Here is a 27,912-nt window from a genome sequence, read left to right on the forward strand (position 1 = left end):
GCTAGATTTTATGGTGGTATAAAGCAGCTTTAGAAAGCTCAGCAGGGTTTATTCTTCAGTAGTTTCCACTTCCTCGTACATATGTTCATCTTCCATTCTCTTCAGCTCTTTCAGTTCTTCCCGATGTCTTTCTTTAAACTCCTGGAGAGCTGCGGTTTTCTCTTCATAGTCCTGGTTGACTGAGTAGCCTGGGGGTTTGTGGTCCGGGAGGAGATAGGCTGCGGCATCTGCCAGCATGGCTGAAACCTCGTGGGCGAGGGTCTCCAAGGACAAGGGCCAGTAGATGTCGTTGCTGGTTTTGTAATGTTTGTTGAAGAGATTGAGAGGCTTCAGGAAGTAATGAGGGAGGCGCTTCTGGGCCAGGGTGTGTTTCAGCAGCCCCAGGAGGGTCTTTAGAGAGGACAGCAGAGTCTCCCAGACCTCTCTGCGGGGGTAGATCTCACAGCTCCACAGCAAAAGGGTCTGCAGGGGAGGAAAAGCAACAGATCCATTCTTAGGTCTTACGCTGACTTTGGAGGTTCAGGCCTCATGATGTCCTTGGGTTGGCTCAAGCATCATCCGCCTAGGTTTACGTCAAGAAGAGGTAAGAAGGGAGGAATTTGGGCGGTGGTTATATTGCAGAGTGGAGTGAGAGGGAGCTGAGATTTTATGAAAGTAGAAGTCAGCAGTTGATGCTATTGGGATTAAATCACACAAAGGTCTCTATAACATACACACCACGGCAGCAGAAAGGGAAAGGAGATTGCAGAAGGGAGGTGTTTTTATTGCTACACGATTTTATATGCTCCCATGTGGGGTAAAAGTACCTGTACATGTATGTACAGTTATACAAGTGCAGTAAGTACTCTTCAACTTACCCATTCCTTTAAAGACCAAAGTTACAACATCACAGAAAAAAACCCTGCGATCTTCCCAGCCAGCTTCCAACAAGCTAAATCAGTGGGGAAAGCCAGATTGACATAACCACCATGTGATCCCTTAGTAGCCACAGTGATTGCTTAAAAACTGGCAAAAAGGGTAATTAAACCAGGCCTGACTGACTTAACAAACTTCTTGCTTAGCAATGGAAATTGTGGTCATTGGTCAAGGACTACCTGCATATGTGGAATTTCAAGTATCTTCATGAAGATGAGATGGAGGCTTAACCTGGCCCAGTGCACGGTTAGTTCAGAAGATTTTACCTTAAGATGGTAGGAACTCAGGATTTTGCCATACTCTGGGGTCCATTTAGTCTGGTTAACAAACTTAAGGAGTTGTAAAGCTGCCCGTCTCTGCCCTCCATCGGAGTTGACTTCTTTAAGGATCATCTCCTCAGCACAGCTGAAAGATAGCCTGGTTGGGGAGGGTGGGGAGAATGGTGGTTAGGAAAATTGTAACCGTTCTGCAAACAGGAGCTTTAGAACCATGCATCCAGCTCAGGTGTCCTGCCTGTGTATCTTAAGTTTGGAGCTGCCCTTCTTTCTTAACCTGGGCAGAAAAACGATGAACTCTAGACCTATGCATAACCTGGGAAAAGATGCAGCTGCTTTAAAAAGTTCCATAGAAGTGCTTGGTCTGTTGTGTGGATGTTTGGGTGCTTTAGGGGCAGGGAATTTGTACTGGTTGGGAGGGTGTTTGGGGATTGTTATGTGTGTTGGACCTGGTCTTTGGATGTTAAGTGAATTTCATTGTATAGGTATACTGTGTATATACATACAATGACAGTAAAGTTATTATAATTATTAGATTGGTATCTTTGTGCATTAGGAAGCATCTTTTGTTTAGAATTAGAATTTAGAATTGCTCAAAGTAGATGGGTCACCTGAATATGATGGGAATTGTGAACAACAAGTCCAGTGTTTCTCAATCTTGGTCACTTGAAGATAGGTGGAGCCAAGACTTGTTGGTTGGGGAATTTTGGGAGTTGAAGTCCACCCATCTTCAAGTGGCCAAGGTTGAGAAACACTGAAATATAAGCAAGAGAAGCACACAGTTTCTCAAAAGAGGCTTTCCAATGAATGAATGAGCGTGTCGTCCTTTCATTAAGGGAGATAACATCAGCCTAGGCCTCCTTAGATGAGGGTTCAAGAATCCCATTAAAAGAATCCCAGAGTTTGGCAAATGCTTAAAACATTTTAAAAACCCAGATGAGCAGTCTCAGGCTCTAGTGGAAAATCCTGGCCCTGTTCCAATCAGGTGTTTTATTCTGCCTTCCTATCCAGCATCCCACAGGGCTTAAAGCCATGTCCTCACCCCGTCCCTTCCACCAAACGAGTAGGGTTTGTTTTTGTTTTTTACCTCCAGAATCCTCCCTTTGGGACAAGCTCTAGCCCCACTTCCTTAAGGGCTTGGACCTTCCGGAGGAAGCTCTGCTTTTCATTGGGGAGGTCACCGTCCCACCAGTCAGAAAGGTGGGTGAGATCTTCCCTCATCCATTCGTTGGAGAACTCTACTGCCTCCCGAACGGCCGGCACCAGCTTCACCAGGATAGTTTCGTCCCCTTCCTTGAAAACCAACCGGATGGCTGGACCACTTAAATCCAAGGTCTCTAATTTGATGTTCTCTAGAAATGTGTCGGAGAAAAGCAGATCCAGGGTATAATTTCCCAAAGCGAAGCATAGCCCTCAATTGTAAATACAGTAAGTCTTCAACTTACGACCAAAATTGGGATCAGAATGTGTGTTTCTAAGCAAGGCAGTTAAGTGAGACTTGCCCAATTCTACAATCTTTTTTTTTTGCCAAGGCAGTTAAGTGGTCATTAAATGAATCTGGCTTTCCCCATTGATTTTGCTTGTTGGAAGCCAGCTGGGAAGATTACAAATGGAGATGACCTGTTTCCCAGGGTGCTGCAACCCTCATAAATTCATGCCAGTTGTCAAATTGCCTGAATTTTGATCATGCCATGGGGATGGTGCAATAGTTGTAAATGTGAAAACTGGTCATAAGTCACCTTGTTCAGTGCCGTTGTCATTTCAAATGGTCATTAAACAAATCGTAAGTTGAGGGCTACTTGTACTGTATTGCATGTTGGGGGAAATAAAACTAGTAAAACGATAGCAGATCTAAACACTTAACTGAATAGGAAGTACACACATGCAACTTTCATATTTTGCAGTAAGACAGGTGAACTTTAGGGGGTCTTTGTCCAAGGACCCTTATTGGTAAGGTAAGTTCCATCTGGGATCTGAACCATGGTCTGCCACATGAAAGGGAGTTCTTTAACTAGTATGCTATCCAGTTTTTCATAAAATTATAATATACAAATGTTATACAAATATCATACCATTATGCAAACTGTATTTATATATAATGATGACATACATACAGGGATGCGGTGGCTCAGGGGCTAAGACACTGAGCTTGTCGATCAAACGGTCAGCAGTTCAGTGGTTTGAATCCCTAGTGCTACCATGTAACAGGGTGAGCTCCCGTTACTTGTCCCAGCTTCTACCAACCTAGCAGTTCGAAAGCACGTAAAAATTGCAAGTAGAAAAAATAGGGACCACCTTTGGTGGGAAGGGAACAGCGTTCGGTGCGCCTTTGGCGTTTAGTCAGGCCGGCCACATTACCACGGAGACGTCTTCGGACAGCGCTGGCTCTTCGGCTTTGAAATGGAGATGAGCACTGCCCCCTAGAGTCGGGAACGACTAGCACATATGTACGAGGGAAACCTTTACCTTTACTTTTATGACATACGTATTATATATGTATGCGTGTTCAGTCATATGAATGAAAAAAAGATTTTTCATAATTTCCTTCATTCCTTGGTTATCAATTTACAATCAGAATTTTTCAGAATACTGTAGAAATGAATCATCAAATACTGTATTTTTCAGACTATAAGACCCACTGGTGTATAAGATGTACCAATATTTCGAAGAGGTAAGCAAGAAAAAAAAAGTTTTTGCCCTCCCCGGTCCCCAGGAGCATTCTGCAGGCCTCCCAAACCCTCTGTGTCCCCGGTTTTTGGGAAAAAGGGCCCATTTTTCACAAAAACAGGAGCATTTTTGCCCTCCCCAGCTCACAGGAACACTCTGTAGGCCTCTCAAAGCCTCTGTGCACCCCGTTTTTGTGAAAAATGGGACATGCAGAGCCCGGCTTTGGGAGGCCAAAAATGTCTGTATTCGGTGTATAAGAAGCATCAATATTTCCACCCTCTTTTTTGGGGAGTGGGAAGTGCATCTTAGACTCTGAAAAGTACGGTAAATCAAAACAGAGTTTGGACTTCAGGCACAATTATTCTACTTTGGACAAATTATACAAAGACCTAGCTCTCTGCAGAAGGCTTTGAGGCCAGGAAGAAGAAGAAAAAGAAAAGGATGATCACGATCAAGACAGATGGATTCAGTTAACAGCAATGGAATCACCTTTGAAGGATCAGGTTAAGACAGATCATCATTTAATGGCATGTCATCAAATATAAGGGCATCGTTAAAATAGATTGAGGATAGTGAGCTGGAATAGTGCCCTTCCTAGTGCAAAATCTTTGTTCTGACTCACTGTCTTTACAATCCTGGCTGATTTTATTTCTGGTATGTATTTGTGTGTAAGTACATATTTCACATTTCATTATTGTGGATCTACTATTTAAATGTACTGCTATTCCTAAAGTAGGTCAAATGCAAATAGCAAAACCATGTAATTCAAGGCCTCTCGTTTGAATTTAAAATGAAATAATGTTAAGATTGTTAACATAAAGATACCAACAATGGGAATGGAATGGAGGCCATTTGAAATTCAAAGAATAAAAAGGCCAAAAGGCATTAGTTCCATTCAGAGAATCTCCCTCTAACCACAATCTGATTCATTCCTGAAAAATCTATGGAGGTTCAGTGTCATCCTGGTCTTGGTTGTGCCAAAGGTGCTTTTTCAATAGGCAATGGGCCTTTTTTTTTGTTTTTCCTTCACTTCTCATCCAAGAAGCTTCTTCAGTTTTGGTGGAATGGTAGAGAATGGAAGGATTTATATTCCTTGCAGTCATCTGCAAGGAATATAAATTTACACCACACTACTAACCAGAGCATATAAAACATTTGCTAGACCAATTCTAGAATACAGCTCGCCTATTTGGAACCCTCACCACATCTCTGACATCAATACAATTGAACGTGTCCCAGAAATATTTTACAAGAGTTCTCCATTCCTCTGAAAACAATAGAATACCCTATCCCACCAGACTTGAAATCCTAGGCTTAGAAAACTTGGAACTCCATCGCCTTCGACAAGACCTAAGCTTAACTCACAGAATCATCTACTGTAATGTCCTTCCGGTTAAAGACTACTTCAGCTTTAATTGCAATAATACTAGAGCAACTAATAGATTTAAACTTAATGTCAACCGCTTTAATCTAGATTGCAGAAAATATGACTTCTGTAACAGAATCATCAGTGCTTTGAATACTTTACCTGACTCTGTGGTCTCTTCCCATAATCCTAAAAGCTTTATCCAAAAACTTTCTACTATTGACCTCACCCCATTCCTTAAGAGGACCATAAGGGGCTTGCATAAGAGCACAAACGTGCCTACCGTTCCTGTCCTATTGTTTTTCTTTTCTTTCTATATATATGCTTATACCTCCTTATATTTACCCATATATGTTTATATACTATATAATCTTTTGTATGATTCCTACATATATTGTTGTGACAAAATAAAATAAATAAAATAAATCTGGTTGTTAACGCTCACTCAGAGTTGATGAGACCACTTGGCGGCACAGATAAACCTCCAAGTAGCTCAAGTACTCTCAGAGAGAATGCATAATGACTGGATGACTGCAAGGAATATAAATCTTTCCATTCTCAACCTGTCAGAACTGAAAAAGCTTCTTGGATGAGAAGCAAAACATTTTCAAGGGAAAACAAAGAAAGTCTGATTGCCTCTTGAAAAAGCACCTTTGGGATATTCCAGAGAAGCTAATTTATTGCTATGTGGGGTTTCTAAAAGTTTTTAAATTTGTTCATCTATGGTCAGTTAATTTTTATAGATGGGCAATTCAAAGGATAACAAAGATATAACTGCTCATGATGAATGTTTCCTAATTGAAAAAATGGACATTACAAAAGATCAACTTACCTCTTATGCTATTATGTATTCTGGGGACTCGGGAAGGGAACAGCCGAAGTTGGAAAACAGGATCTAAAGTTTGAAGAGGAATCCAGTATAAATTTAAGGAATACAGTCTAGTTTTATGGTTTTATAATCTGTAACCACTGCTTTCATTTATTAAAACACAATAAACCAGTGACAGGATCTCTGGAGCCCAATTCAATCCCTCAACATGTTCTCCCAATAGAAAAATATTTACGTTTTATGCTTTCTGGACTTACCGTTTTGTCGAGGATGGGTGTATTCTGAGGAGACGGGAAAGAGAAATAGGAAAAAGTCAAGGAGAATCTGTTGTAACTTCAAGAACAATCCCATTTAAGAACCAGGGAACGGACCAACATTCATCCCAGCAGATACAACTTTCTCTGGTATTTTGATATACAGATACTCCTCGACTTACAACCATCCGTTTAACAACAGTTTGAAGTTGCAACGGCACTGAAAAAAAGTGACTTGCAACCAGCCTTCAAGCTTATGACCATTGCAGCATCCCCATGGTCACATGATTAAAATTTATGCACTTGGCAACCAGCATGTATTTATGGCAGTTGGAGTGTCCCAGGGTCACGTGATTGCCATTTGTGACCTTCCAACAGACAAAGTCAATCAGGGCTGCCGGATTCACTTAATGACACAATTCATTTAACAACTTCATTAATTTGCTTAATAACTGTGGCAAAAAGGGCTGTAAAACTGGACACGTCTCATCCATGTTGATTTGCAATGGAAATTCTCATCCCAATTGTGATCGTAAGTTGAGGACTAACTGTAGCGAGAAACCTATAAATTTCTACCTCAGGGTTGTTGGGAATTGAGCAGTGCAGAATAACAACGGCAGCTATTATTTTGAGAGTAAAGTTTGCAGGTTTGGAAAAGACGTGACTATTCATACACTAAAAATCTCTCAAAACTTTTTCCTGGCTAGGAGTCCCTAAATTTTACTCACAAACATTTTTGAAACATCTGGCCAGCTTGCTTTCCTCTATTTGGATCTGCCTTAATGAAAATATCAACCAAGTAGGTCACATCTGGCTTTACTTTTCTACAACTATTTCATTTGAAAGGCAAATAGGATGCTAGGCACAATGCACAATGCTAGTTTCCGCTGTCATATTTATTCACAAAAATGTATCTGGATGACAGATCTTTGAATATTGATGGCTGATAGTGTGACCCTAGTTTTCAAGCCTGCTTATCTCAAAAGGAAAGATGAAGGGCTGTCTTTTCCCAGCTATATTTACCTGACCCATCAGAACCAGGAAATGGAAGATTTTATGGGTCCTCTCTCTTAAGGAGGTCCATCTGGAGGGACCAAGAAGAAGGGCCTTCTCTGTGGTGGCTCCGTCCCGATGGAACATCATCTCTGCTGAACTAAGATTGGCCCCCACCCTGAGACTCTTTGTCAAGGCCCCGAAGAGAGTTTTGCCAGTGGGCCTGGGGACCTCCAAGGGGATGTGAAGCCCCATCAGGAGTTGTTTGCTTGTTGTCACCAGGGGGCATGGGGGGGGTTATTGGGTTTTGTAATTTTCTGTAAGCCACCTGGAGTTACTGTGAGTTGGGCGACCATATAAATTTTAATAAATAGTAAATGTGCGGGATGAAGGCTCTACGGCAGCGGTCTGCAAATTTGGCTCTTTTAAGACTTGTGGATTTCAATTCCCAGAGTTCCTCAGCCAAAGACCTCTGCTCTAGGGCATTGATCCCTGCGCACCTGCCGCTTGCACAAAAGGTGGGCATGCGCACACGCTCACTTGCTGCTTGCACAAGTGGAGATCCTTGCTCTTACAGACCTTCCTTATCAGGTTCCTTCTACTAACCGAATCCTTCATAAACAGCCCCAACCCACCAAGAAAATTAATTTTGTGAATCTGCAAGGTCCACTCCACTTTTCTTCTTTTAAAGCATTCACGACATACTCTCTCTTATTTTAACCATGTCTGGTCAACACATTAGCCCTTTGCACCTGCTAATATTTCTGAAATGGCGCACCTGGATTCAAGGCAATCCCTACGTATTGATGAAAGTCCTTCAGGATTTGCTCTGTATCCAGATTATGGTGGTTGAGACTCTCCTAGCAAAAAAGAAAGAGAAAGAAAAAGAAAGTTTCCTGCTCCCCCCCCCCGAAAAAAGACCTTTCCCCCCACCAAACATGTTCCAGATTTTTTTTTAAATTTCTTTTTGTCACAACAGTATACACAAACAATTGTCATAGATAAAACAACGTATCTTGAAGAATATATATATATTTTGAAGTTGAAGTTTTTGATTTTTGATTTCAGCACTAGGGGGCGCCACCTTCCCTCCCGGCCATCCTATTGACACCTACTTGGCACATTTCTAATTTATAAGATGCAGGGTCATCATCCTCTTCCTCATCTTCCCCCAACTTTGATTTTGGCTTATCGCAATAGATCTTCACATCTGCCTCCGCCACGTCCTCAATATCCACCAACATTTTGGTGCCCTGGCAAAAAACCGGCAGCCCTTTGTCAGGAAGTTTACGGATTCCTTCGTTGCGGAAAATGTAGGTGGGGAGCTGGTGGGTGGGGCGGCTGCAGGAATTATTGGGGACGATTCTGCTCCGGAGTGCCAACTTGGAGTTATACCGTATTGGGATGAGGAAGTCAAAGTCGTTGGAAACGTTCTCCACTTGAAGGTGCAGCCCCTCGGTGTAGCTGCCCACGGGAATGGGGCCAGACGGGAACAAGCCAGTGCTGGACTCATAAACCCATTTCACAATCCTCTCCACCGTGCTTTTCACGACAAAGAAGTTCTTCTGTACCAGCCATTCCTTGTTTCCTGAAAGGAAAACTGTTCCAGCGTGGAATTCCTGCAGGATTCTCTCTCGCTCACTTAGGTCGGCGTCGCTCATTTCGAACCTTCCTCCTCAGTTATTCTTTCCTGCGTTCCTCCTCTTCAAGCCCTCCGTCCCTCTGAGCTTCCTTTCGCTTTTCCTTTTCATTTCTGAGTTGCTTTCCTGTTGGTTGACAGGCTCTTCGTGACTTTTGTACTTGGCAGAAGGAAGAGGGAGAAAAAGTGGTTTTCTCCCCCCCACCCACCTCAGCAAACGATAGGCAAAAGATAAGCAAAAGCATTAACCCTCAAGTTGCAGGTTTTTGCAGTTCCTTAAAGTTGGGAGATTTAAAAAAAAGACAAAACTGAGATGTCAAGCAATGGTTCAATATTTTCCTAATCTCGCTCCTTCAAGCAAGAGAGAGGGAACTTTTAAGCTGTTTATAACTTCCTTGTTATTGTGAGGGCATTATTCTGAGCAGTTGTAATACAAGCTGAGCGCTTAATAATGTACGTTTCACAAATAAGAGGCAGAAATTAAGTTCCAGCTTGATTTCCAGCATGTGAAAGGATCAGAACTGAGGAATAGCAATAATCAGCACAGGTATTTCGTGACTTACAGCCATTGTGAGGCCTGGCTATCATGGTCATAAATTGTAACAGTCATAAATCGGGTCACCTATGTGATTGACTCAATTTGACAACTTTATTTGCAGCAGTTGTTAGGGAAATGGTTTGTTGTGAGTTGTTTTGCCAAAAACAGGAAATAAAGTTTTCAGCAAAACCGTCAAAAACATAGTCACATGACTGCAGGACAGTGCAAGCAGCCCTAAAAGAAGGCGAGTTGCCAAATGCCAAAGAATGCCACAAAGAAGAGGAAGCCAAGCTATTCTCCAGAGCACCTGAAGGCAGGAGAAGAAGCAATGGGTGGAAACTAATCAAGGAGAGAAGCAACCTACAACTAAGAAGAAGTTTCCTGTTAGAACGGTTAATCAGTGGAAAAGCTTGCCTCAAGAAGTTATGATTATTCCAACAGTGGAAGTTTTTCAGATATTGGACATTTGTCTAAAATGGTATAGGGTTTTCTGGCTAAGCAGGGGGTTGGACTAGAAGACCTCCAAGATCTCTTCTCTTCTCTTCTCTTCTCTTCTCTTCTCTCTCTTCTCTTCCGTTCCCTTCCATCGTATGAACTCAACTGTTTATAAGTTGAGCATATCTGTAGCTTAGTGTTGAACTGTGGGGTCCTTGGTGCTCTTTGAGCATGGTTGTTTCCTTGCAGACGTTTCATTACCGAACTAGGTAATATCATCAGTGCTAATAACTGTATAAATAGGGAGCAAACTTCACACTCACTAGCACTGATGTTACCTACTTGTGTAATGAAAGATTTGCAAGAAAGCAACCAAGCACAGAGAATACCAAGGACTCCATAGTAGCAAAATCATCCATATATTAGAGAATAGTTCAGCTCTTTGTGTGTTTGCTCATTTGTTAAATGAATCACTGCAGTTATTAAGTTAGTAATGCGGTTGTTAAGCGAATCTGGCTTCCCCATTGACTTTGCTTGTCAGAAGGTTGCAAAATGGGATCACGTGGCCCCACGCACTGCAGTTGTCAAAAGTCAGTTGCCAAGTGTCTGAATGTTGATCGTGTGAAGATGGGGTTGCAATAAAAAAAGATGTGGAGACTCTAGAAAGAATGCAGGGAAGAGCAACCAAGATGATTAGGGGACTGGAAGCTAAAACATAAAATGAACGGTTGCAGGAACTGGACATGGCTAGTCTAGTGAAGAGAAGGACCAGGGGGGACATGATAGCAGTCTTCCAATATTTGAGGGACTGCCAGAGAGAGGAGAGGGTCAAGCTATTTTCCAAAGCACCTGAAGGCCAGACAAGGAATAATGGATGGAAACTGAACAAAGACAGATTCAACCTGGAAATAAAAAATTTTCTGACAGTGAGAACATTCAACTAATGAAACAGCTTATCGTGAGAAATTGTGGCAGGTTTATCACTGGAAGCTTTCAAAAAGAGACTGGACTGCTATGTGTCAGAAATGGTGTAGGGTCTCTTGCTTGGGCAGGGGGTTGGACTAGATGACCTACAAGATCCCTTTCAACTCTGTTATTCTCTTATCCTGAGTGTGAAAAGCACATAAGTCACTTTTTTCAGCGCTGTTGTAACATCAAACGTCACTAAATAAAGATGTAAGGCAAGAACTATCTGTATTCCTCTAAGCCAGTGTTTCGCAATTCAGCAACTGTAAGATTTGTGGATTTCAACTCCCAGAATTCACCAGCCATGGATGTGGAGCTGCCAGATTTGGCCTGTAAAATTACAGGCAATCCTTAGAAGACTGTCAAGTGGTCACAGGTTCTTTTATCTATCGAAATTCAATGAGCTCCCAATCGGCCAACACAAACCCCCTTGGTCTTTAGCCAACTCACTCACAAGCACACAAGTGGGTAATACCAGGGGTGAAATCCAGCAGGTTTTGGAGAACCGATAGTGGAAATTTTGAGTAGTTTGGAGAACCGGCAAATGCCACCTCTGGTTGGCCCTAAAGTGGGATGGAAATAGAGATTTTGCAATAACCTTCCCCCAGGAGTGGGGAGGGAATGGAGATTTTGCAGTATCCTTCCTCTGCTACGCCCACCAAGCCACGCCCATCAAGCCACACCATGCCCTCAGAACCAGTAGTAAAAAAATTTGAATTTCACCACTGGATAATACTCGCAATTCCTTCCCACATACTTCCCCAGATCTACCACTGCTCCTACTACTAATAGTAGACCACTCCCCTCTCTCAGCCCTAGTTGCTTCCATTTGTTCTATGTCCAGAGTAACAGAAACCACCTCCCCTCTGGAACAATTCCAACAGAGGAACCACTGAACACCACACCCAGCTGCTTTTCTGCTGTTTGCTGGTGGCTGGGCGGCTGAGCTGGTTAGAGAGAGGCCTTTTCAGGCTGCGCAAAGCGATACAGAAACTTCCAACTTTGCTGCCTTCTAGTGATTACCAAAAAGAGCCTGTTTGGTGTACAGTACAGGTAGTCCTTGATTTACAACCATTCATTTAGTGACCAAAGGTGGTGTTGGTTACCACCTTTAAAGCGCTCCATGGCATAGGACCGGGATATCTTCGGGACCGCCTTCTGTTACCACATGCCTCCCACCGGCCGGTACGCTCCCATAGAGAGGGTCTTCTCAGGGTGCCGTCAGCCAAACAGTGTAAGCTGGCGACCCCCAGGGGAAGAGCCTTCTCTGTGGGCGCACCTACCCTCTGGAACGAGCTTCCCCCAGGACTTCAACAACTTCTTGACCTCCGGACCTTTCGCCGCGAGCTGAAGACATATCTATTCTTTCGAGCAGGACTGGCTTAAATAGGGTTTTTAAATATGGATTTTATTGGGGTTTATTTTTTATATTTTGTATAGTATTTTAAATTTAGGCTATTTTGAATAAGTTTTTTAAAATGTGTTTTATTGTAATATATTGTATTATTTTATTTGCCTGTTCACCGCCCTGAGTCCTTCGGGAGAAGGGCGGTATAAAAATTAAATAATAATAATAATAATAATAATAATAATAATAATAATAATAATAATAATAATAATAATTATTTCGAAGTTACAACAGCACTGATAAAGAGACATGATCATTTTTCACATTTACAACTGTTACAGCATCTCCATGATCTTTTGATCACATGATCAAAATTTGGCTGCTTGGCTACTGGCTCATATTTATGACGGTTGCAAGCATCTTGGAGACAAGTGATCACTTTTTATGACCTTCTGACAAGGAAAATCAAGTGGGAAAGCCAGATTCATTTGACAACGACATGTTGCTACCTTAGCAACTGCAATGTTCTTCTTGCAAAGAACTGGCAAGAAAGGCGTAAAATGGGGCAAAACTCCATTGGACAAACTCAACAACTGTCTTGCTTAGCAACAGAAATTTTGGCCTCAATTTTGGGTATAAGTTGAGGACTACCTCTATGTAGTATTTAAAGGCATTAGGCTAGAAACTAAGAGACCAAGAGTTCTAGTCCCAACTTCGGTATAATGCCTGCTTAGTGGCATTGGGCCAGTTTTCCTCTCTCAGTCCTAAGGAGGAGACTACTTCCAAAAAAACTGCAGGGACCTGTCCAGGCAGTCAATAGGAGTCAAAAACTGGCATGAAGGTGCGTGTGCTTGCACACACACACACACACACACACACACACACACACACACACACACACAAAAGTACCAGATATTTGCAACCCAGGTCTGAAGTTTTATGTGCAAAAACCAAATTAATGACTTGATTCCTCAATAAATGCCTCCTGACTTGACTTTCAAATCTATCTGTCTATATCTACCCATCCATCCTCTCATCCATCCATCCATCCATCCTCTTATCACATGTGATCTCCCTATCATTTCTATCTATCCATTAGATACCATTGCCAAATTTATTTTCTCCTCTTCCAATCATGTTCCAATTTTAATTCTATACCCCACCCTGCTCTGGAAACTTTGGATATCCAGATCCATAATATTTTTGAAGAGTGTGAGATCAAAGGTGAGATGTATTCTAGCATTAGGATGTAGATTCTGTGTGGATCCAGAACTTGTACCAGATCATGAGGAGCCCTTAGCCAAATCCTGTACCCTGTTGTCAACCCTTCAAAGCAGACCAGACAAGGAAACAAAGTTATGAGTGCTAATCTAGCTTTTATTATAAGGTTACAGTCACAGAATCTTGCAAATCTGAATATGCTTCCCATCCTCCTCTATCTTCCTGAGAACAAAAGAAGGTTTTTGTCTGAGGCACTTTCTCAGGTTACAGTTCTGCTCCAGACTCAGGTTTCTTTTATCTATTGTCCTGGTTGCCTCTCTTCCCCCTGTTCCTCAAGGTTATTCCTTCTTCCCATAACATCTATTGGATAAGCTGAGCAAATGTCTTTCCAAGAACACTGTCCATATTTTCTGTGGCTTCCAGAGTCTCTAGATAAAGAGTTAGACATGCAGAAGATAAGATTACTATGGTCCCCGACTTACAACCTAAATTGGGACCAGATATTCGACTGCTAAACAAGTAAGTCATGCCTAATTTTTTGACCTTTTTGTGCCATGTCTGTTAAACAAATCACTGCAGTTCAGGGGTGAAATCCAGCAGGTTCTGACAGGTTCTGGAGAACCGGTAGTGGAAATTTTGAGCAGTTCGGAGAACTGTAGCGGAAATTTTGAATAGTTTGGAGAATTGGCAAATACCACCTCTGGCTGGCCCCAGAGTGGGATGGGAATGGAGATTTTGCAGTATCCTTCTCCTGCCACACCCACCAAGCCACACCATGCCCACAGAACCAGTAGTAAAAAAAATTGGATTTCACCACTGCTGCAGTTATTAAGTGAATCATCTGGTTGTTAAACACATCCAGCTTCCACCATTGGCTTACTTTGTCAAAAGTTGGCTGGGAAGGTTGCAAATGGCAATCAAATGAGCCCAGGATGCTGCAACTGTTGTAAAAACGCCATTTGCCAATTATCGAAATTTTGACCATGTGGCCTTGATGATGATTGTAATTTTGAGGACTGGTAGTAAGTACAAGGACTGGTCATGTCACTTTTCTCAAAGCTGTTGCAACTTTGAATGGTGGCTGAATGAATGGTTGTAAATCGAGGACTACCTGTATAATACAGGTATCAAATTAATTTTTTCCAAAATACAGATAGTCTTTGATTTACAACAGTTCATTTAGTGACCGTTAGAACTTACAATGGCACTGAAATAAGTGACTTACAACATTTTTTCACACTTATAACCGTTGCAGCATCCCCATGTCATCGAAATTCAGATGCTTGGAAACTGACTCATGTTTATGACAGTTGCAGTGTCCCATGACAAGAAAAGTCAATGGGGAAGCCAGATTCACTTAACAACCATATTACTAACTTAACAACTTCAGTGATTCACTTAACAACTGTGGCAAGAAAGGTCGCAAAATGGGGCAAAACTCACTTAACATGTATCTAAGAACAGAAATTTTGGCTCAATTGTGATCGTAAGTCGAGGACTATCTGTATTTTTTTTTAGTGCTTTGATCCATGGTTTGAGCTTAAAATCTCTTTAATGAGCCAAATCAAAACGAAAGAAGCCAAATCAAAATGAAGGAAGGGACTATCAAAACCAGGATAATAACAGCAGAAGTATATCACCCCTGTTCCCTTTTCTCCTCCCATACTTCCCCCAAGATCCAAAGGAAGACAAAAGAGATTGTGTAGCATTTGTATTGATTTTAAGGGTGAGAATTAAAGGTAGAGCGATCTATATGTGGGTCACTGGTGGTGGATCTGCAGAGTGGATGGATTCATTCCACCCTTTCATCCATTGATCTTCATCCCAGTGGAAACCGAGGGCATTGACCATCGATCCTGACCTCCCACTGATGAACCTCAGAACCGTGTTGGGGTGCGAGGGCTCTGCGGTGAAAGGCACCCCCAAACCGGAATTCGGCCCAAAGGCAAAGACATGGCCCATGTTGGTGCGGAAGGCCAGGTATTCCACGGAGCTTCCAAAACGGCCATTCACCTGCACCAGTCCCTCTCCAAAGGACAGGTGCATGTCCGAAGGGCGGCCCGCTGTGCTGCCTTCATTATTGGACCATTTGTCACCATAGCGAACTTGGATGCTGCATTAACAAGAGAAAGGTGATGTTAGGTGTAGCGCCACCTTTGATGGAAATTAATGGTGATGTCGTGTCCCACTCCTCCGCTGACGGCCGGGTCAGGGAAATCCGAATCAGGCTTGCCTCTGCAGCTCTGCCCAAAGTCCTAGCAAAGTCCTCAGAGCAGGCAGGAGACCAGTAAGTGACTTCAGCAAGATAAGTTCGACTTTGCCTGACTCAGAGACTGCCAGAAAGCAGATCCTTTATATAGGCCATGGGGTGTGGCTCCATGACTCAGCACTCATTAAGGCCTGCCCCTCCCTTCCTTCTGTTGCCTCCGCCTATCCAGTCTTCTGATGCGAGGGTCACTCCAATCAGCTGTTGGAAGTAAACTTTCCTCAGGCTCACATGCTGTGGAGGAGGGGGAGGGGTCTAGCTGCTCCGTTTGCCTGGGCATGGAGCCAGGGCTGGGGCCGGGGGATGCTCCCTCCTCTGCAGCCTGCTTGGGCATGGAGCCAGGGCTGGGACCGGGAGGTGCCCCCTCCTCTGCAGTTTGTCTGGGCATGGAGCCAGGACTGGGGCCGGGAGGCATACATTCCTCCGTGTTCGGGAGCAGATAAGCAGACCCCGGCTGCGGTGAGAGCGGACAAGACACAACAGGTGATACTCAGAAGAGGTCCTTGGTGCTCTCAGAACTTGCTTGTTTTCTTGCAGGCGTTTCATTAACCAAACTAAGTAACATCATCAGTGTTACAGGCAGGACTGATGATGTTATCTAGTTAGGCCATGAAACATCTGCAAGAAAACAAGCAAGCTCAGAAAGCACCAAGGACCCCTCATTTCAACCCAGAGCTACAAATATTCTCTTTTATTGATGATGCTCATCTCAGCAGACCTCCATAGGAAGAGGCCTTTCACCTATACGTCCGTCATCTTACCCAGAATGAAGAAGAGCTAGGAAATGGTTCCAGGATAGTGTTCCTCCACCTTGGCAACTTGAAGATCTGTGGACTTCAACTCCCAGAATTCCGCAATGCTGGCTGAGAATTCTGGGATTTGAAGTCCATTCATATTCACATTGCTGAGATTGAGAAATACTAGTCTAGAAGGAATCGATCGCTTCCATTCATCCCTTATTTTCCTTCAGTATTGATCTAGATATGTTCTTTAAACATATCTGCAACCCTTAGACATACGTTTTCACATACAAATAGCTTATTGACTGATTAGTCAATCAATTATCAAACGGTTTACACATTTGGGTTATTTATGCTCTCCTCAGTTGATTCATAATTTTTAGCTGTCAAGTTGAAGCCCAGCTATAGACAACTGAGGTTCATTTAGATATACATACCTTAGTATATTTCTGTCATTCGACCTTATTTTCATCCCTGATATAGGGCCTTCAAACTGGTTGCTGGACTGCTCAAAATAGTTCCCATCATTACCACCATATTCCCCAGAATAGGAAGATAACTTTCTCTGGTCTGGATCCATAAAGAAGAAGGAGAACCAGTTAATTGAATGAGTCGATTCATCAATCAACCAACAATCCATTCCTAATTTTCCTATGGTGCTGCAGAATAGCTCATGAAGCTATATCCCATTTTGTATCCCTTGATTAAGCAGCTTTGTATTTGTATATAGATTGGTCACTCAGAGGGAACTTAAGTTCCATACAAATAATCATATAGGCTGATGGAGAAAGATTGCTTTGCGATAGGAAGTTCTCTTGCAGATTCCTGCTCTCACTTCCCATCCTCCAGGAGCTCAAATATTACTGAAAAAGTTTCATGTTCTGCTGAAATTCATACTAAAAACAAAGTAGCATCATTAATGTTTGAAAATGTACCTATTTAATAAAGCAGGTGAATCGGTAGAGGTCAGTAGTGGGATTCAAAATTTTTTACAACCTGTTCTGTGGGCGTGGCTTGGTGGGCGTGGCAGGGGAAGGTTACTACAAAATCCCCATTTCCTCCCGATCATCTGGGACTCAGGAGGCAGAGAATAGATGGGGGCGGGGCCAGTCAGAGGTGGTATTTACCGGTTCTCCGAACTACTCAAAATTTCCGCTACTGGTTCTCCAGAACTGGTCAGAACCTGCTGAATACCACCTCTGGTAGAGGTGGCTGTGAATGATTATTGAGAACGGTGGCTAAGAGTTAGATCAGTGTTTTTCAACTCGGGCAGTTTGAAGATGTGTGGACTTCAACTCCCAGTATTCCATAGCCAGCATGCTGGGAATTCTGGGAGTTGAACTTCACACTTCTTAAAGTTGCAAAGGTTGAGAAACACTGAATTAGATGGTAGTGCTGTTTTTTTTTTCCTTTTGTAAATATTACAGGGAATCCTCAATTTACAACCAGTCTCTTAACAATTGTCCGAAGTTATGACAAACTTTAAAAAAGCCGCTTTATGCCCTGTCTGCCAAATTACAACTACCACACATCTTCTGAAGTCACAAGAACACATTTTAGGTCCTTGGCAACGAATTCAGATTTATAACTGGTTGCAGCATCCTGCAGTCATATGGCTGTGATTTGTGATGTTTTTTGCAAAAAACACAAAAAACACTCATTAGGTATGCTGGATTTACTTGACAATCATGGTGATTCACTTTGTGACCATTGTAAAAATGGTCATCAAATTGAGTTGTCATTTGGTGTTTTCACTTAATGACTGCAACAATTTATAACTGAAACTCTGGGTTCCATTAAAGTTGTAAGTCAAGGACTACCTATATAAGCAAAGTTAGATAATAGGGGTGTCAGGATTATAAATTTAAGATTTTATAATTGTATAAATGTTCTTTCTGCTATATAAATCTATCATGGTATATCATTATTTATAGATAATATAAATTATTGGTTGGCTAGTTTTTAATTTTTTATGCTGGTAACCTCTGCATACATATTTACAAAGCTGTTGTACATATCAGGACTATGGTATAAATTGACACTTTACTTCAGATTTACTCACAAAGAAAATGAGAGGGGAAAAAAAAGAAATTTAACACATATTCTGTAGTGAAGTTTTATGAGTCATGGAACCTGTTTGGCTTCTTAGTCCATATAAGGCCAATCAGATGCTGCCTTCTGCTGAGGCAGAAGAGAATTGAAATGCGTGCGAATAAAGACCATGTTGAGAATTGGGTTAGCCATCCATTAATATTTGGGATTACAGGATTTGTCTACTTAACTACAAGACTGGCTGCTAAACTAGTATTACGTTAGAGTTACAATTTTCAAACACAGCACTTAACATTTTAATCATTTAATCCTGGCCTGTAATTGTAGAGATCTATGCAATCAACTGGTGATTTAATTCAAATTATATCTTTTCGGCCAGTTCTTTTAACTCAGATCTGCTACAATAATCTGTATATTGCAATCACAGTGTTTAAGCCTTATAAATCTGCACAAAAATATAAAGTTTTAACGTGTATTCTCCAAAACTCTATGCTTTAACCTATGTACACTGAGAGCATATGCACCAAGACAAATTCCTTGTGTATCCAATCACACTTGGCCAATAAAAAATTCTATTCTATTCTATTCTATAAGTTGAGGGCTTCCCTGCCTCTAACTTTTGCATACAGTACATATCTGGTCCTTATAATTGATATATCCACACACATACAAACACACCATTCTACTTGCAAATTATTACAATTTTCTACAATTCTTATTCCTCAGGCATTGGATAGAATTCAGCGATCATTCTAGATCAGTATTTTTCAACCTGGTCAGTTTGAAGATGTGTGGACATCAACTCCCAGAATTCCCCAGCCAGCCTGCTGACTGGAGAATTCTAGGAGTTGAAGTTCACACATCTTCAAACTGCCCAGGTTGAAAAACATTGTTTTAGAGCAGGGGTCTCCAACCTTGGCTACTTTAAGACCTGTGGACTTCAACTCCCAGAGTTCCTCAGCCAGCAAAGCTGTCTGAGGAACTCTGGGAGTTGAAGTCCACAAGTCTTAAAGTTGCCAAGGTTGGAGTCCCCTGTTTTAGAACTTACCTGAAGGTGTCTTACCTGACACTCCAGCACAAAGAAGAGAAAGAAACACAAAAACCAGCATCTGGAAAGGTGAAACTGGCTTAATCTGAAAGTTACAGAGCAGAAGAGTTATAGTTAACATGTTATCTTTTACAAGACAGTTCTAAGCATGATGTACCATTGAATTAAACTGCTTTTTCTCGTAAATACATCTGTTTAGAAGGCCAACCTTAAATTCATTACAATGCTGGTAGATTTGTATTGACGTACAACCCATTCACTTAACAACCATTCAGTGGCAATGAAAAAGTTATAACTGGTCCTCGTGCTTATGACCATTGTAACAGCACCATGGTCATGTGATCAAAATTGAGGTTATGTGGCAATTGACATGTATTTATGGCATACCAGGATCATGGGATTGCCCAGCTGGTTCCAAACAAGCAAAGTTAATAGCAATAGACCTAGATACTGCTTCATAGCTCTTTTACAGCCCTCTCTAAGCAGTTTACAGAGTCAGCGCATTGTTCCCAACAATCTGGGTCCTCACTTTATCGACCTCGGAAGGATGGAAGGCTGAATCAACCTTAAGCCTGGTGAGATTTGAATTGCCAAATTGCAGGCAGCTGGCAGTCAGAAGAAGTAGCTTTAATAGGGAAACCATTACATTTAATGACTGCATGTTTCATTTAACAACTAGTAATTCTCTTAACTGTGGCAAAAAAATCAGACGTGACTCACTTAAAAACTGCCTTGCTTAGCAACAGAAATTCTGGTCAAATTGTGATTAAGTCAAAGACTCCCTGAAATAAAGATGCTGGGATATTATCTTAAAACAGTGATGGCAGGCAGTTGAATTAGAAGCAGGTAAAATGCAGCAAAATATGAAAAACAGATTGTGTTTTCAGGGAAAGGCAACTGAAATCCACATTCAGACAGGAGGGAGGGATTCTAAAACCCTATTTCCAACTGTGTAGTTTGGGAGGGAATTTAGAGTCTGCTTCGCCTGTCCTGCTATCACTTCTTCTCAATAAAAGGTTCCTTTGTAATACCGTGTTTCAAGCGTCTATACTTTCTTGGGAAAGGAGGAGAGGCAGGGCCTGACAAATTCTATCTAAAATTCAGTCTTCTACTACAGTATTCGGGTGCTGTAGAATTTAGGATTTCATGATGTTGACTGAAGTAAGAATTTGAAGGCAAAAATCTAAACAGAAAAAAAAAATCATGCAAGCAAAATAAAAAGGGTCTGATTGTAGTGTGATTAAAATACCATCCCTTCCATATTTTTGTGTCAATTCAGAAGCAGATCCTGTTAATTTTAGTGAAATTTATTTGTAAACCAATGTATTTTAGACTGGATTTACAAGACTTCTCCTCCTTTCTCTTTTTCCCTTTTCTCCTTCCCTCCCCCCTTCCACCTGTTTTTCCTTTCTTCCCTCCCTCTCTCCCTCCTTCCTCTTTCCTTCCTTCCTTCCTTCCTTTTATTCTGTTTCCTCACTCCCTCTCCACTTCCACCTATTTTTCCTTCCCCCCTCTCTTTTCCCTCCTTCCTCTCTTGCCTTCCTCTCTTGCCTTCTTCCCTTTTATTCTGTTTCCTTCCTTCCTTCCTTCCTTCCTTCCTTCCTTCCTTCCTTCCTTCCTTCCTTCCTTCCTTCCCCCTCCCTCCCTCCCTCCCTCCCTTCCTTCCTAGAGATTCTCCCCATAAAAATGTCCTCAGATGCACCATGCATCTTTTCACCCCTGTAATTATCACCATAGGTGCATCTACATATAATATTTACATATTTCTGCAGCACAACTCTGTAATTTACCTTACGAAACTGAATTATTATTTGGTAGAGGAGCCCAAGGCAACAGGATTCGTTCTCTTTGTCTTCCTGAGGCTTCAGATTTAAAATAATCCCTTGTTTTCAGTCTCTGCTCCTGCTGCAAATGTGGCCTGATCTGAGAGAAAGGAGCTCCTATTGGTTTGGCAGCAATTTGGGACATTTCTGGAGTTTCTTTTTACCTGTTGTTAGCCACCAGGCACACGAACAGCACTTCTATTGTAAGCTTTCCTGCTCCTGTTTAGAAGATCTTCATTCCAGAAAGTCATCATTGGATGAATCCACGCTTGAGTGCTTGCACCGTACTGTCTTTTTTACCACAAAAATTTCATACTTTAGTTTTCAGTCATTTGCATGGCAAATAAAAATAGTATGGGCTCCTCTTTTGATTCACCATGGATAAAGAGAAATTGAATTGGGGGAAAAAAGTTACCTTTCTATATAGATAGTCCTCAATTTATAACCATTTGTTGAGCGACTATTTGAAGTTACAAGGCTATAAAAAAGTGACTTACAACTGGTCCTTGCACTTATGACCTCTGTAGCATCCCAGGGTCACAGGAACGAAATCTGGGCACTTAACACTTAGAATGTGTTTGTGATGGTTATAACACCCCAGGTGATCACTCTTCACACCCAGAGGTGAGTGCCTGGATAGCTGAATTGAGCATCCAGCTACGAGGTCGGTGCCATACCTCCATAGAGGTTTTGTATAAAATTATGTGGATGGTGTATATATGTTTACTTCTCTTCTGTCATGTTCTCATCATATGTCCCCAAACTTTTGGGTACCAGCAATGGTGGAATTCAATTTTTTTTATTACTGGTTCTATGGGCTTGGCTTGGTGGGTATGGCAGGGAAAGGATATTGCAAACTCTCCATTCCCACCCCACTCTGGGGCCAGCCAGAGGGGTTTTTTGCCTGTTCTCTGAACTACTCAAAATTTCAGCTACCGGTTCTCCAGAATCTGTCAGAACCTGCTGAATAGCACCCCTGAGTACCAGGCACCAATTCCATGGAGGCAGAATCCAGGGAATTTTTCCATGAACTGGAAAGGGCCTGGTTTCATCTGCTGCTTGCATCCCATGGATGGGGCTTTGCTTGTTTGTGCGATCCAGTTTTTGGCATGTCATGGATCAGGGCCTGTCCACAGACTGGGGGTTGGGGAACCCCTGCACTAAACAATATAACAAGCAAAAGCAATGGGGGAAGCCAGATTCACTCAATGACTGCATGATTCACTTACCAACTGCAGTGATTTGCATAAGAACCATAGCAAAAAAAAAAAAAAGTTGTAAAATTGAGTACACTTAACAGCCAATTTGCTTAGCAGTAGAAATTTTGGTCCCAATTGTTAGGATGCTGCAACAATTGTATGTGTGTGCAAAGGTCATAAATAACCTTTTTGAGTGCTGTTGTAACCTTTAACAGATGCTAAATAAATGGTTGTAAGTCAAGGACTACCTGTATTAAAGCTTCAGGGAGAAATGCAGGATAAAAAAAATCTAATAACTACATACCAGCCTTGCTTAGTTCAGGGTATTAAACTATGAAAAATGATCCAGTGTTCAAACTAAGCAAGCTTAGCATGTTATGTTAAGACAGTTACTGGATATTCATTGCCAATAAATGCCCAATTTTGTGGTTTGTGAACCTGAAGGTAGTAAGCGCTGCTCTTGAAGCAAGTGAACTCACAGCCCTATTTCTTGCACAGGTGGTTGGATACTTTAACCAAAAACTTTCTACTATTGACCTCACCCCTTTCCTAAGAGGACCATAAGGGGCGTGCATAAGAGCACAAACGTGCCTACCGTTCCTGTCATATTGTTTTTCTTTTCTTCTTCCTATATATATATATGCTTATACCTCCTAATATTTACTCATATATATGTTTATATACTATATAATTTTTTTGTATGACACATATATATTGTTGTGACAAAATAAATAAAATAAAAAAATAAAAAAACAAAAAAACAAAGCATAGAGGAACATTATGCAAAGGCATATAACTGCCACATGATGGCAGCAGAGCCCATATTATTGCTGTGGCTCAACTCATACCATCTTAATCTGTTTCTCAACCTTGGCAACTTTAAGATATGTGGACTTCAATTCCCAGAATTCCCCAGCCAACAATACTGGCTAAGAAATTCTGGGAATTGAAGTTTACGCCTCTTAAAGTTGTCAAGGCTGAAAAACACTGGTCTTAATTTTCTACAGTATACAATATCAGTATTAGCTGCCTTGTTCAGCAAACTCTGCTGTATTTTATCAGTTGATTTGTATTATTACTAAAGTGACCAGATTTCAGCGATGGCAAAGCGGGACACCATTGACCGGGGGGGTGGGGCACTGCGCATGCGCACTGAGTCTTGCCACCTGCCTAAAGGAGGAGGAGTGGCTGCTGCTTCTCCGCTCTTCAAGCGGTGTCTCTCCTCCCTCTCGCGCCCCCTTCTCCGCCACTCCCCCTTCTCTGCCTCCTCCTCTTGCGTTGCCACCTCCCATTTTCAGAATGGGAGTGAAACAAACAACAACAAAAAAATCGGGACTTTTTGGAATTGCCGCGGGACGCGGGACAAATTATTAAAAAGCGGGACTGTCCCGCCAAAAGCGGGACGTCTGGTCACTATAATTATTACTGTTCACAAATAAAACTGCTTGTATAGCTTTAACCCCAATATCCCAAATCGTTTCTTTCTGAATGGCTGATAGGTGGAGTTGGCCAGGAAGCTGGAGTCCCAACATGTCTAGAAGTGCCAGGTCACAGATGGCCTCTCCTGATGTTTAGCACCACAGCAAGAGAATCAAAGAAATCAAGATGGTGGATTGAAGTCAGTGATGGTATACAGCTGGTTCTATACAGTCCGGGCGAACCAGTAGCGGCAGCTGCGGGAGGCTCCGCCCACCCGCCCTGATATCATCATGCCCCGTTTTTGACGCTCTGCGCTTGCGTGGAAGGCTCTGCACATGTGTAAGTGAATACTACCCCTAATTGAAGTCCTGCTTCTTTTGAGGAACATTTAAAATGGGACAGAGCTTTGATCCACACCAGTGATTCTTAACTTTGAACACTTTAAGAAGTTGAGATTTTAACTCCCAGAATTCCCCAGCCAGTCAGTCATTGATACGTCCTAATTGTTGGAAGAAATATCTATGTCCAGGATATTTCCATGTCCTGGGAGAAAGGCACTGGAGACAAAATGGAGGCTGGAGGCTGTTTGGAAAGAGGGTCCAATTGATGAAGCAGAACCACCAAGCACGTGTGTGATTCTGGGCAGCTGACCACATGGAGTTGAGAGTGGGTGGTATTTATACCTTCTCTTGGGCTTTGCACTTGAACTTCCTGTTCCTGTGCAAGAACATGTATTCTTTTGGCTGTTGTCAGATTCCCATGGTGCCATATACAAATCCTAGGAGTTTGTCTGAGCTAAGTTTGGTTGAGGTTTCTGAGGGTGATGCAATAATTTCCTGGCTTTGGTTTTTGGGTGAGGGCTAATCTGCCTTTGTTCAGATTTTGCTGCAAGGGCTAATGGATTACCAAATCTGCATTTCTAAAACTGCCCCAGCTCAGTATCTGCTTGGGGGCAGGGAGCTGGAGCTCTGAGTTTCTGTCTCCCTTAAGATTTTTTATTTCTCTTTTAGGGGAAATATTTTATCCTGCCTACCCGGATGTTAAGTGAATCTGCCTTCTCCATTGACTTTGCTTGTCAGAAGGTCACAAAAGTTGATCATAGGACCTATGGACACAGCCATCACCATAAATATGAACCAGTTGCCAAGCATCTGAATTTTGATCCCGTGTTCTTGGGGATGCTGCAATGGTTATAAGTGTGAAAAATAGTCATAAGTCACATTTTTCAGTGCCGTTGTAACTTTGAATGGTCACTAAACAAACTGTTGTAAATCAAAGACTACTTGTGTATTGGAAAACTCAGGCAATTGACATTCAGGGATTCAGTGGTGTTTGCGGGATGTAGTTGGAAGAAATATCCAGTTCCAGTTCCAAGCAGGGAGAAAGGCACTGGAAATAAAATGGAGGATGGAGGCTGATTGGAAAGAAAGTTTCCCTTTGTTGATGAAGCAGAACCACCAACCACATGTGATTGAGGGCAGCTGACAAAATGGAGTTTAGAGTGGTGGGTTTTTATACCTTCTGGATTCCTATGGGGTAATGTAGGGGTCATGGCTAGCAAAACGGGAAATGCAAATCCTAGGCTCGTGATGGTGAACCTATGGCACGCATGTCAGAGGTGGCGTGCAGAGCCTTCTCTGTGGGCACTCATGCTGTCGCCAGCTGCCCTTCTGGTTTCCGGCGCACACGTGCTCACTGGCCAACTGATCTTTGTGCGTGCTGGAGCCCCAGAAACCCGAAAGCCAGCTGGCCAGTGTGCATGCGGTCTTTGCACCTGGTCTTTGGGTTTCTGGCACTTTGGTGTGCGCGAGGACCACCTGGCTGGCGCACATGCGTGCACCAGAAACCTGAAGACCAGATCGCCGGCACACGCATGTGCACTAGCCAGCTGGTTTTCGAGTTTCCGGGGCTCCGGTGCATGCGCACGTTCTGGTTTAGGCACTCGGTGCCAAAAAGTTTTGCCATCACTGTCCTAGGTGTTTGTCTGAGCTAATTTGATCAACTTTTTGTTTATTGCTTACCTGGAGTTTCTGTCTGACCCAGTCTTTCTGAATGAATTACCAAATCTGCATTTCTAAAAGCTGGCTTCCTCAGTTTCTGCTTAGGGCAGTGAGACTGGGGCTGCTTTCTGCCTCATTTAAGTTTTTTTTTTTTCATTTATCCTTTAGGGGAAATATTTTATCCTGCCTTTTTAAATATTTCCCAAAATATTTCTTTCTTCTGGGGGGGATGGTCTTCCCACAATGTGATCAAAAAAGTCAAGATGAAACTGTAATGGTGCCATTCGTTGCAGACCCTGTCTTTTTCTGGTTGTGCCTTGCAAAATCCTTTTGGTCCCACAGAAAGTAACTTTTAAAAACCTGGATTTTTTTCCACCCCTAGCATGGCTGCATTGGATTAGGGGAATTAAAAGTTGGCGGTGACCAGGACAATATTTCTACAGCTTGGAAGCTTTCCAAAATTGCAAAAAATCTGTGCCCTTTTTTAAAAAGGGAGTTTGTGAGAGATTTTGGGGAGGTTAGAAAAAGGACAGAGAACACAGGCATAAAATGTCCAGATAGTGGATGAGTCAATGAACAGTTATCTCATTAAATGCAGCTTAGCCATGTTGAAGGAGACTGGGAGGAAGCATGAAAAAAATGAGAAATTCCTCATACAGTTTCCAAAAATTCTGTATTTTTTCCAAACTAGATTTAAAGCTACTTTAGGGAAATTAATGCACTTTCTGCTTCTTTGATGTTTCTCTGATGGATGAGGCTCCACTGATCTGTACTATCAACATTCCTCTTTCTTTTTCTTTTTTAACAGACTGGTAATTAAAAAATGTTTTGGTTTGTTCCTTTCTAGAACTATTTATTTAAGAAAAATCCCACAGTCTTTTTTTTCCAACAGTCTTGGTCCCTCTCACAGCCCACCCTAAGATTTGTACAATGGTGAAAAATCAAAATGTGTCTTTGAAGGATGCAAAAATCAGAAAAACTAAACCTGTTTATTTTTTTCAAGCTGTTGAAAAAAATGGGAACTATGAGGGAAAAATGGCTACAGGTAATCCTCAGTTTGCGACTACAATTGGGATTGGAACTTCTATCACTAATGAAGTGGCCATTACTTGAGTCATGTCTGATTTTACAACCTTTTTGTTGCAGTCATTAAGTGATTTACCATGGTTGTGAAGTAAATCACACAGACATTAAGTGAATCCAGTTTTATCCATTGACTTTGCTTGGTGGAAGCAACTGGGAAGATTATAAATAGTGACCATAGGACAGTAGTGAAATCTAGCATCTGGAGAACCGGTAGCAGAAATTTTGGGTAGTTTGGAGAACTGGCAAATACAGCCTCTGGCTGGCCCCAGAGTGGGGAGGGAATGGGATTTGCAGTATCCTTTCCCTGCCATGCCCACCAAGCCATGCCCACAGAACCGGTAGTAAAAAAAATTGGATTTCACCACTGCCATAGGAGCTTAGGATGCTGCAACCATTGGTTGCTGGTTTCCAACTGCCCAAAATTTTGATCACATGACCAGAGGGATTCTGCAATGGTCATAATTGTAAGGACTGTTTGTAAGTCACTTTGTTCAGTGCTATCATAACGTCGAAGGGTTGCTAAAGGAATGGTTGTAAGTAGAAGACTACCCATATTGATGAAACAGGATATCTGGAAGTTTTCTAGAGAAGATATCCGGAGTATCTCAAAACTGCCTTTTTAATTCAGCGCTCCTCTTAAGGACTGAAAGCATTTCATGTTCACTGTCTCTGCCACAGATGAATTCCTCCCTGCAACCTGACTATTAAGGACATAGAAAAGATTAGAGTGAAAAGGGAGAGTCAGTCCTCCCCCACTTCCGCTCTGTCCCATCCTTCTTTTCTGACTCATTCTGTCTTTTCCAACAACCATTGTTCTCCTTTTTTGCATTTTG

General features: G+C 42.1%; 2 protein-coding genes across 3 annotated transcripts; both read right to left on the bottom strand.

Annotated features, from left to right (window-relative positions):
* Positions 1-30: 30 nt before the first annotated feature.
* Positions 31-9,107, bottom strand: LOC131196934 (uncharacterized). The gene is made up of 7 exons (XM_058180433.1): positions 8,415-9,107; positions 8,078-8,159; positions 6,310-6,333; positions 6,056-6,118; positions 2,278-2,542; positions 1,182-1,332; positions 31-462 (listed from the first exon to the last, which is right to left on the bottom strand). The coding sequence occupies exons 1-7, from the start codon at positions 8,958-8,960 to the stop codon at positions 49-51; spliced, it is 1,545 nt and encodes a 514-aa protein (XP_058036416.1). The 5' UTR covers positions 8,961-9,107; the 3' UTR covers positions 31-48.
* Positions 9,108-15,195: 6,088 nt separating this feature from the next.
* Positions 15,196-22,093, bottom strand: LOC131198555 (zymogen granule membrane protein 16-like). 2 transcript variants are annotated; one of them, XM_058183332.1, is made up of 4 exons: positions 21,343-22,093; positions 19,553-19,637; positions 16,890-17,022; positions 15,196-15,559 (listed from the first exon to the last, which is right to left on the bottom strand). In XM_058183332.1, the coding sequence occupies exons 2-4, from the start codon at positions 19,611-19,613 to the stop codon at positions 15,196-15,198; spliced, it is 558 nt and encodes a 185-aa protein (XP_058039315.1). In that variant the 5' UTR covers positions 19,614-19,637; positions 21,343-22,093. The 2 variants fall into 2 exon arrangements, 1 of the variants encoding a protein (XP_058039315.1); XR_009155110.1 differs by lacking the exons at positions 15,196-15,559; positions 21,343-22,093 and having other exon boundaries at positions 16,770-17,022; positions 19,568-19,754.
* Between the last annotated feature and the right edge of the window lie 5,819 nt (positions 22,094-27,912).

The sequence above is a fragment of the Ahaetulla prasina genome, chromosome 4 (assembly GCF_028640845.1).
Source record: "Ahaetulla prasina isolate Xishuangbanna chromosome 4, ASM2864084v1, whole genome shotgun sequence".
NCBI lineage: Eukaryota > Metazoa > Chordata > Lepidosauria > Squamata > Colubridae > Ahaetulla > Ahaetulla prasina.